At 48.4% G+C, this 11,220-nt stretch overlaps 1 protein-coding gene across 1 annotated transcript in view; it reads left to right on the forward strand.

The window, feature by feature from the left end:
* The window catches only part of DNAH2 (dynein axonemal heavy chain 2), a 112,769-nt gene that overhangs the window by 18,211 nt on the left and 83,338 nt on the right, over window positions 1-11,220 (forward strand). Inside the window, exons 6-7 of the mRNA XM_066630416.1 lie at window positions 6,125-6,363; window positions 6,570-6,761. Coding sequence (XP_066486513.1) covers window positions 6,125-6,363; window positions 6,570-6,761 — 431 coding nt within the window. The remainder of the gene's footprint in view (window positions 1-6,124; window positions 6,364-6,569; window positions 6,762-11,220) is intronic.

The following is an 11,220-nucleotide window of genomic DNA, read 5'->3' on the forward strand; positions in this document are numbered from 1 at the left end:
AAACAACCCTGGGTCTTTCGGTAAAATCCGCTTGTGGTTTTTATTTTTGATGTGAGCAAGGCCCTCTGCAGGCCCTCACTGAAATGTTTCCTAATTGAGGCTTGGCCCCCAAGAGTCTGTTTTCAGTGCAGCCAAGCTCACCTCTGCAAAATGAGAAGTAACAGCGCTGTTGAGATGGGGCCAGGGTCTTTGGACAAGCCTTTCTGGATCAGGTCAAGGAGGGGCAATCTAGTTCAGCAGCCCAGTTCCCATCATGGCCCACCAGATGCATCTGGGAAGCCCTCAAGCAGGAGCTGAAGGCATCCTACTCTCCCACCATCACCCCCCTGCAACAGGGATGAAGAGGAGAATTGTCACTGAATCTGAAGGTGGAGCATGGCCATCGTGACTAGCAGACAGTGATCATCCAACAAAGCAGCACAGTCCCCTTTTAATGCAGTGTGTCCAATCTGCATGCCCTGAAGGGAGGAAAGAAGATGTGCCCAGGCCAAAGGGAAGTTATAACACTGTAGCCCCACTGTTATGGAGACCATGTGGCCAGCTTCCCTCCTGGAAGGGGAGATAGCTGAGGTGATGCTATGGGCAAGGTGTGTGAAGGTACAGCTGCCTGACCCTTCAAGAGATAGATAGGCCGGGGAGGAAGCAATCGGGAGGCAACAGCGCCTGAAGAAGGTTCTTCCTTACTGCAGGGACAACTATGGGGCAAGTCACCCACCCCTGTGCACAGCTGCCGTCTCAGTGGCACTTGCCAGAAATAGGCTGAAAGGACTTGCTGTGAAGCTCTCATCCCAGAGCTTGCTGCTCAGTTGAGCAACTCCTTTCTGGTGTATGGATGCTGTGTAAATGCCTTGTCAGTCCGACCCTTTCCTGCTGTGGGCCATGCACCTACATCCAAAATTATGCAGGGGATAGACTGAATGGATAGAGAGATGCTCTTTTCCCTCTCACATAACTCCAGAACCAGCAGACCTCCGCTAAAATTGAGTTTTGGGAGAGTTAGGACAGACTACAGAAAATATTTCTTTACTCAACCTGTAGGGTTACAAGTCATAGGAGGTATGTGCAAGCTCTTGGTTTTAGAGGCAGGCTGATTGCCAGATGTAGGAGAGGGCACCAGGACGCAAGTTGTGTCTGTTGTCTTGTGTGCTCCCTGAAGCATTTGGTGGGCCGCTGTGAGATACAGGAAGCTGGACTAGATGGGCCTATGGCCTGATCCAGCGGGGCTGTTCTTATGTTCTTAATTAGTCTGTGTAACTCCTTGCCATAAGATGTGGTGATGGCATCTAGCATAGATGCCTTTAAAGGGAATTGGACAAATTTCTGGAGAAAAGGTCCATCACGGATTACAAGCCATGGGGTGTATGTGCTGCTGTTGGCATCCTTCAGTCTCGGAAGACTATGGTATTGTGCTCTGAATGGTGGTTCTGGAACAGAGTGTCCTCTCCAGTGCGCGAAGCCTGGGTAAAGTAGTTATGGAGGATAGGCTGTTACCCATGCAGCAAATCCCCCCTCTCCACGTCGCTGAAATTGTCCAATGGAAAGGCAGAGGCCAATACGGTTGGTTCCAGCGGCGTCGCAGGAGTTGCCAGAACATGACTGTGTTCAGCCATGAACTGCCTCAGGGACTCCGGCTCCGGATTTTGCCTCGAGGTTGACTCCTGAAGCCTTTTCCATAACTGGATGTAGCCACAAGGCAGTGGAGGTTTGGGATCAGAGTTTTCCTTCTCTCAGATGAGCTGCCTTCCCAGGCTGACCAGTCCCATCAACCCGGTGGCTGTTTAGTCGCCTCTTACGACAAGTACAGCCAAACTGAGGGCCTATTCTTATCCCCAGCCCCCAGGGGATGTGCAACCTTCTGATTTTAGAAGTGGGTTACCTCAGAATGCCATATGCAAGGGATGGCACCAGGATGCAGGTCTCTTGTTGTCTTGTGCGCTCCCTGAGGCATTTGGTGGGCCACTGTGAGATACACGAAGCTGGTCTAATGGGCCTATGGCCTGATCCAGCAGGGCTGTTCTTATGTTCTGGACCAGCTGAAGAGCTCTAGTGGCTTGGAACCACGTCCTCACCAAGAGCTGACAGAAGGTGCTGCTTCCAGGCAGGCCAGGCCCCATCACTGCTCTTTTTGGAACCTGTTGTTGAAAGTGACTGGTAGCAAGTGCCGCCTCAAGGGCTGGCCTCCATACAGCCTGCTGCACTAGGAAGCCCACAGCCACCCAGTGAGCAAGTCCTTGTGTGACTGCCTCTGGCCACTGCTCTGAAATCTGCAGTGGCAGCCTGGAAGCGCTGTTGTTTAGGCCCAGCTTGAGCCTTCCATGTGGCAGAGATTGCCTCCGGTTTCCCTGCAGCCATCCACAGTTCCTGAGAGCACGTAGAAAGGTGTCTCTGGAAGGAAGCTGTGGTGCATTTACAGATCTCCAGTGCCCCCAAAGAGGCATCAGAGCAAACTGTCTTGTATGCATTCTGGATAGTGGCAAGAGCTTTCTATTCCAATAGGCTTTGAACGGACGGCGAATACTAAAAGTTGACAGTTGTGGGGGTTTTGTGCTATTGCTAATTGAGCACGTCACCCACCCATCTTGAGCCCCTGAGGTAGTATTCTTTTAGAGTTCTGCTCTGTCTTTCACTCTCCTCCTCTTATGAAAGCGCCTCTCTGTGCCTGAGGTCTAGTATTCCTTGACCAGTTATCCATGAGGGCCGCAAAGCAGCACATCCATGTCTGTAGACCTGAGCCTGCCCCAATCATGAGTAAAGAAAGTGGTGGTGGGAATGTATGATCTGAGGACAGGTAGGACTGGCAAACTCTTCCCGTACCGGCAGTTTTCCCTCCGTGGTCCATCCTTGAGGTAATTTGCTGCCCCTCCCTCAGCCAGGCTCCTGTAATACCAAAGTGAATCCAGTTAGGAGATAAAGCACTTCAGGGGTGAGCTGCTGTGATGGTGGTGGAAGCAGGAGGAGGCTCAAGCTCCACTACCCCTGCACACACTTTCTGTGTTTTAGACTTCCTCACTCGCTGCCCTGGTGGGGCACAGCCACATAAAAAGGCAGGCCTGCCGCCGTGGAGTGTGGTTTGGGCCACAGGATCCTAGCTCCACCTGTCCCCACAAGAAACGATTGTATCCACATCTCCCTTGTTCATCTCCCAAGGGCCTCTGGTTCCATTACTGCCCTGTAGGCAAAAACGGTGGTGAGAGAAATCACCAGTCAGATCTGGAGCGGCAGCTCATTTGTTCCGCTTTGCACAAATTCAATTGAACATCTCGCTATGGACAACGGGAAAAGGATGTTGACTGAATTATGCATCATACGTTTCTCTATTAGGGATAATAAAGCTGAGACTTGGCAAAGGTGTGACTCGCTGGGGGTTAGTCTGTCCTCCTCTTTCCAATGCCAATGGTGGCGGGAGCCCACTGAGAGCACGTCGGGTCCTGCTTGCCTCTATTTCCCCTCCTTTGCTGTATCTCCACTGAGCGAGGGGAACTGCCTGACAATTCAAGGCTTTCCCACGAAATGGACGCCCAAAATGCAGTCCATGGTCCTTTGTACACATGCGTGTGTCAGGGAGGTGGACTTGGCCACAGTTCCTCACTGCTCATGTAAGCACATGCTTACGAACACACAAGGACATGCTTGTTGCTGTGTGGTGAGTGGAGTGGTTTGTTGGTTTTCTGCATTGAGCAGGGAGTTAGACTAGAGGACTTCCAAGGTGTCTTCCAGCTCTAATGTTCTATGATTCTGTGGTTTTTGGGGACGACCACGACAGCAAGAGCCATCTCCTTGTTCGCTCTTGTAGCATTGTAGCATCCCATAAATTGCTGTTTCCCTCAATGAGGGAAAATTGCCATTCATTACAACAGGCATTAATTGACCCGTTCTTGGGATGAAATAACTTTAGTATGGCTCATTCTTGTTCAAGAAGCACAGAGTTAGGGCAGGTGTGGGGTGGGGGAATAGGATCCAGATGGTTCTTATCTCTCCTTTCCCCTCTCATGTAGTTTGTAAAACTTAGGTTCAAGCACAAAAGGATATGGCCCGCTTGTCCTGTCCTGTCCTGTCTCCTATATCTGTATTAGAATCTGGGCATTTTATTTCCTAAACAAAAGTAAGTATGCCTCCCTTTTAAAGTTTAAAAGCATTATGAAGAGAAGCCTCACTGCCAAACACAGATGGAGGATTTGAAACCCGCATGATTGTTCCATAATGAGAGGCCTGTGCGGTTGGCAGAGCTCAGCCTGCCGTGTGCCGTGCACATTTAAAATCTTCCCATGGCTGAATATTTTGCATGGCAATGCATGCTTGGGTTAAGCATCCAATTGGCTACCTCGGGTCGTCTCTTGTGTGACTAAAACCTCAGCTGTTATCAAGCACTTAGAGATACTTGGCTATTCTAATCCCCGAGCTGTGTGATTGTCTTACCCCTGTAATTTGGCGCAGAGACTGTAGCTTCCACGCTGTGATACTAACTCTTCCTAGATGGCTGCTCAGTAGCTATTAGCCTCTTCCATTCCGAGAGCAGGGGAAGGCAGCAAACCTAGCTGGCTTCCTTCAGCACAGACTCCTTTCACAGCTGCTGCCTGGCTGGTTCTTGGAAAGGGGAATATCCTTTTTGGGGTGATGGTGTATCTGGCAGAGTCAGGGATCATCTTCTTTCTGGGACTTGGAGTTCCTTCGAGAAAGTCAGACATGCAGATCCTCCTTCCCTTGGTTTGCCCCCAGTATGCGCTTCAATGTGGCACATTTGGGACCTATCAGACAACAGACCACAAAGTAGAAGGTAATTTCTGCACCAGCCCAGACGCAGCAACCAAAGTCCCATATTAAAGAGCAGGGATGATGAGGCATTCCGCACACTACAGTGCCTGGCATATAGAATGGCTGGGACAAAGAACTTGTCACCGTGTTCTGATCTCCTTTGAGTTCCAATGTACAGAAGAGCAACATGGCACTAAAACATGGAAGGGCTGGTAACACCATGATGCTTAAAACCATCTGTTTTCATATGAACAAAGTCAAACGTCACTAGGTACTGGTGTGTGGAAGGGGGTTATTCCAAAAGATGTCCCTTACATCTGTACAGAGTTGTCCTGTTTCTTTCTATAGAAGTGTATTCCCAGTTGTTTGTCACATGACTTTATGACAACCCTCTTGGGCCGGGAAAAAGTCCCAGAATTTTCTTCCGTTTCCGGAGAGGAAGTGGGCCTTTCTCTAGTGCAGTGTTTCTCAAACTGTGAGGACCCACTAGGTGGGTCGCAAGCCAATTTCAGGTTGGTCCCCATTCATTTCAACATTTTATTTTTAATATATTAGACTTGATGCTACCATGGTATGTGACTGCATTAGGGGAAATGTTACAGACCTGTACTTTTACCAAGTCACTATGTATATTCTTTTAAAAATGATAGTAAACGGACTTACTCCTGGGTAAGTGTGGGTGGGATTGCAGCCTAGGATTGTTAAAAATTTTCCTGTTTGGTGATGTCATTTCCGGTCCTGACATCACTTCTGGTGAGTCCTGACAGATTCTCATTCTAAAAAGTGGTTCCTGGTGCTAAATTTGTGAGAACCACTATTCTAGTGGGCAGATGCAACCAGAGAAGGAGTAGGCCCTCCCACGTTAACAGTCTTATGAACCAATAATTCAAGGAGGTGGGGACCTTCATCACTTAAACTCCTTTGAGAGCGTCACAAAGCTTGATGCGTGTGAAGTGTATATGTAACTTAAGTTCATGTGAGCATAATTAGGGACTAGAATATGCACTCCCTTCTCTGGAGGGTGTACAGCTCAATCATTTGCAGCTCATACAAAACCAGCATGTAATTAATCAATTAGGATCAGTCAGGTGGGCTCATACTTAGGATCACAATGACTGACACGGGGCAGCAGGCCACAGGGTGGCCAGCCTGTCCCACTGCTTAAATGGGTTATTTTGCACTAGATGGGACTCTCTTGTTCTCATACTCAACGTGCTGGGTGTCCACTTCACTGTTATAATGAATTCAGGCCTCTCGACCTGAGGCAAGGAACATCTAGGAGTGAAAAGCCTCAGGGTCTGTGATGTGAGTTCATCTCTGAGGCTCAGAACACCAGGGAACCATTTGATCGTTTTGTATCTGTGCGTTCCAGCTTCCATGATTCACTGGACTCGGCAGATTAAGGATGTGCTGAGGGCCCAAGAGGCTGTGGAGAGCAGAGAGAGCTCGGGCCCACTGGAAGAGATTGAGTTCTGGAGGAACCGCTGCACTGATCTCTCTGAAATCAGCAAGCAGCTCTGCAAGAAAGGTGTGAAGCACTTTGAGACGATCCTCGCTCTCTCTAAGTCTTCCTATGTCACCCCATTCCAGCGACTCTCCAAACAGATCCAGGTGAGCACATTGCAATAGAGTTGTCTTAGGCAAGGGGGCTTTGGGTTTTTAGCACAGGTCCTTTGGGGCTGCTGGTTGAATTGGTGGCATCTCCTGTGTAAGAAGAGTTTGGGAGGAGGAGAGCTGAGTCCACAGTGGGGACTGGACTGCCTTCAGTCCCAGATTGGACAACTCTTAGATTCTTCCTCTCTGCTGTTGCTTTGCAGGATGGTTCAGAGCAGGCTCAGTCCAATCTCTGTTTTCTCTCCATCCTGAAAGAGCCGTTTCAGGAACTATCCACATTACGGCCCAAAGATATCTCTGAGAAGCTGCCTCATCTCATCAGCCTTGTCCGTATTGTATGGGTCAACTCTCCCTACTATAACAGTCGAGAGAGAATCACTGCACTCTTCCGCAAGGTAAGGCTAGGATTCTCTTTTGCTTTGTTTCTTTAAAAATATATTTATCTGAATAGCTACTTAAATTTATTTTTTAAACCTATTTATCTACATTACCTTATTTATTTCAAGAATATTTAATACTCTCCACCTGTTATGAACTGTTAGAGCTGCAACCATTGATTGGTTGGTTGATCAGTTTTTTAAAAAGCAGATCTTACATTCTGGATGGGCCCCATGCCCAGGGACCCTGGCTGTGGGGAACACAAGACAATCCATCCTCATGGTTGCTCACCACCACCCTTTTCCTGTAGGCTCTGTAGGCTATAGGCTCTCCCAGCCTTTTCAAGCTCAGAACACCCCCAAGTTCCAGGGTTTCTGACCTCAACGCTCTGTTAAAATACTCTTAGTCGCAATCATATGGCTGAGACAACCAGGTCTGAATGTAGCTTGGACCAGTTCCTTTACACAGGCAGAGGCCTGAAGGATTTTGTAATATTTATTAGTGGAAACAAATATTGGTTATACAGATTAGGTATTTAAATAAATAAGAGTTACAATTAGCAAACATAAGCAAAAATAAAACAATAAAATGACACTCCTAATCTTACTGCCCTGATGCTCCCCTGATAAGACTTAGCTCTTGAGCTTAAGCAAAGTGCAACGTCCGCCTGCAGTACCCACAGCAGTACTGTCCGGGATCCAGGGTGAAATGATCATGGAAGGACCCTAAAGGATCATAGCAACAAGACCATATACCTGAATGATGCAGTCCTGTCCAATCCGAACCTTCCGGAATGCTGACATCACTGGCTGATGCAATTGCGCTCACCCCTCCCAACCTGAAAATCACAGCTGCAGACAGACCTCTAATTAAGCTATCCCAGTTCTCCACGAAAGTGTGATATCAGGAGTATCTCAGGTGGCTGATCCGAGAGCCTCTGATGAGCCTGCCCTCAGCACCTTTTAGAGTGGGGGGATGCAAGGGGTAATTGTACCTGGGCCCAGGGTCAAAAGGGGGGTCCAGGAGCCAAAACAGAGGGCCCAAACTCACCTGGCTGTGGAGCTCAGTGGCGACAGTGACGACGTTGCTGAGTGCTCCTGGAGCCCATAGCCATGCCTGTGCAGTTGCTGCAGTGCCCAGCAAAGTCAGCCACAGAAACAAAGCAGGGGAATCTGCACGCAGGCCCAGCGAAGACAACACCTGATTATTGGAGATGTCCCTTTTAAGAACTGGGGGAGTAAGAAGGTATGTGGGTAGTAAATGATGTTAAATGTGGACAGTTTTCAGATCTAGTTCCTCTAGTTCCAGATCTAGTTTAGATCTAGAATGCTTGAGACTTAATGAATGTGGGAAAAGGAAGATTTTTAATGGGAACCCCATGTATGAACCCCATGGTCTGACTGAAGGATGGGATCATGCTGAGGTGATCTCTCCCGACTTCTCCTTAGATGAGCAATAAAATTATCCAGATGTGTTGCAAAGATATTTCTCTGGATCGACTGTTTGAGGGTTACATCAATTCCAGCCGGCAGACTCTCCATGGCTGCATCTCATGTATGTCATCTTGGAAGGATGCCTACCAGCATGCAGCCTATATGCACAACAAGTAAGACCCCCCCCCTCCAGCAGTGGAATGGGAATTGGCCCTGGGAACATGCAAAGCCGCCTCGTCCTGGGTTAGATCCGTGGTCCGTCTTTCGAAACCCTGGCTGCTCTGATGGGCAGTAGCTCTCCAGACTTCTAGCAGGGGTCTGTCCCAGTGCCTGCTACCTGCAAGGCTTTTCATGGGGGATTGAACCTGGGACCTTGTGTGTGCAAAGCATGAGGTCCATTACTGAACCGGGAATCCTCTGGGGTGTCGTTTCAATGTGCTGTCTTCATGGGAGGCTGTGTCTAGTGAGCCCCTTCTGTTCCAAATAGAATCTAATGGACCACTTGTGACCTCTCTAGGGAGGTATTCTGACTCGTTAGCTAAACTCACATCCAATTTCACAAGTTTGAATAACCAGTCAACTTGTAAACACAGAGAATTGCATGTAACTGTAGGAGGGAGGGAAATACAAGACTGAGGAGGACTGAATAAGGTGAAAGAGATGAGGTGAAGAGATGAGGCAAAGTAGGCCTCCCAGGCTGCAGTTCTCAATCAGAGGGGAACATTCCAAAGGAAGGATTTCCACTTCTCCCCAAGCCTAACCTGAGCAAGCATAGGAATTCTATGTAGGGGGTCCTCAGTCATTGCCTGCTAACGAGCAGTAAGGCCTAAACAGCTACTAGCAACAGGTCCACAGAGGGAGAATGAAGGCAGGTCTAATTCCAGAGGATAGGGAGCAGTGCATCCAAGGACATCCAAGGGCACCTCTCTTATGAGGAAAGGCTACAGTGTTTGGGGCTCTTCAGTCTAGAAAAAAGGATCCTGAGGGGGGACATGTTTGAGACATACAAAATTATGCAGGGGATGGACAGAGTGGATAGGGGGATGCTCTTTACACTCTCATTAATTCCAGAACCAGGGAACATCCACTAAAATTGAGTATTGGGACCGTTAAGACAGACAGAAGAAAATACTTATTTACCCAGTGTGTAGTCTGTGTATCTCCTTGCCATAGGATATGGTGATGGCATCTGGCCTAGATGCCTTTAAAAGGGTACTGGTCAAATTTCTGGAGGAAAAGTCCATCACGATTTTGTATGTGCAGCCTCCTGATTTTAGAAGTAGGCAGTCTCTGAATGCCAAATGTAAGGGAGGGCACCAGGATGAGGTCTCTTGTTATCTGGTGTGCTCCCTGGGGCATTTGGTGGGCCACTGTGATTAGATGGGCCTATGACCTGATCCAGCAGGGCTGTTCTTATGTTCTTATGACATAATGCCAATGGGGAAAGGACAGGAGGCTTGGCTGGAGACTGAGTGGGGAAAAGGGGCCACTTGCTTGCAGTGTGTTTTCCACTTGCTGTTGAAAATGTACCTGTTGCTTCTAAAACCTGCAAAACTAGTTTGACCAGAGTCAATAAATGTGTGTTCACACCATAGGAAGTGGCACCTCTCTCAACTACTTTCAGGTCTCTGAAGCATTAATCTTTGCTTCTAACCTCTTTTTCCTCTGTGTCTTGTGAACACAGTTGTTTGCCTCCATCATATTCTTCTTTCTGAGCAGGAAGCCTCCACCCAGAGGGAACTGGTCACTCTTGCCTGGCCTAAAATGGGAGCTGCACACATGTGCCTTATAAGTTAGAGATGCAGGTCTCTTGTTATCTGGTGTGCTCCCTGGGGCATTTGGTGGGCCGCTGTGAGATACAGGAAGCTGGACTAGATGGGCCTATGGCTTGATCCAGTGGGGCTGTTCTTATGTTCTTAAATTACAATTCCCAGGAGGCCTTGCAGGTCTCTTGTTATCTGGTGTGCTCCCAGGGGCATTTGGTGGGCTGCTGTGAGATACAGGAAGCTGGACTAGATGGGCCTGTGGCCTGATCCAGTGGGGCTGTTCTTATATTCTTAGCTGATCCTTGGCTTCCCCAGCTCTGTTCTGGCCCCTGTCAGCTCTGTCTTCTGTTCTCCACTCCTCCTTGCTGTACTTCAGAAATAATGCAACATAATCCATCATTATGATTAGGGATGTCAGGCTTAAGTGGGAGCCTGGTCCTTGACAATTAAGTCTAAGTGTTACTTGTCTGCTTCATATTCAGATTAGTGGGGCTGGATCAATATCGTAAAAGATATAAAGACATTTAACATGTGAGCAGCCCTGATGTCAGGCAGTCTCAGCCAGGCATGGATTAGGCACTCGAACTGTGCTCCTGGAGTGAGGGTCTCCGTCTTTCCAGAGCTCTTTGATTAGATGATTTCCCCAGAACTTGCTTGCCTGCTTGGGGTAGAGAGAGGAGGGAGGGGAAAGAGAGGCTATCAGTCTTGCTTGCAGAATGTTCAGCATGAAGTGTTAGGATCTAGATTTAGAAGTTTAGAAGATCTTCCCTTATCGCTGTTCCCTCTGGTACCAAACTGGGGTGGTTGGCAACCTTCAGTCTCGAAAGACTATGGTATAAGCCTACAGCACCCAGTATTCCCAGGCGGTCTCCCATCCAAGTACTAACCAGGCCTGACCCTGCTTAGCTTCCAAGATCAGATGAGGCCCTGTGCTTATCAGTTGGGAAGCAGAAGGGGGCCACCCAAAAACAAGGTGGTAGTTTCTGACTACTCTGGTGAATTCCTAGCTTTGCAGAAGAATGTAAGCCGGTAAATAAAAAACAGCAACCAGGACCTACAGAATGTTAAGGGCAGTTGAGCCACTGAATGTTGTGGGTGTCAGTTGGGGGAGAAAAGGAAAAATGAAGTAGGGATGGAGAGGAAGCCCCTAAGAAGTGATAGTAAGTACTGTGGTGCCAGAGGGGGAACGTGCAGAGGGAATTCAGAAAACTCCCCTGACTGCATTATAAAGGGAGTTTCAGGAGAGAACTTTTTTCTGCTCCCCTATCCTCCCCCCC

Source organism: Tiliqua scincoides, chromosome 5 (assembly GCF_035046505.1).
Source record: "Tiliqua scincoides isolate rTilSci1 chromosome 5, rTilSci1.hap2, whole genome shotgun sequence".
NCBI lineage: Eukaryota > Metazoa > Chordata > Lepidosauria > Squamata > Scincidae > Tiliqua > Tiliqua scincoides.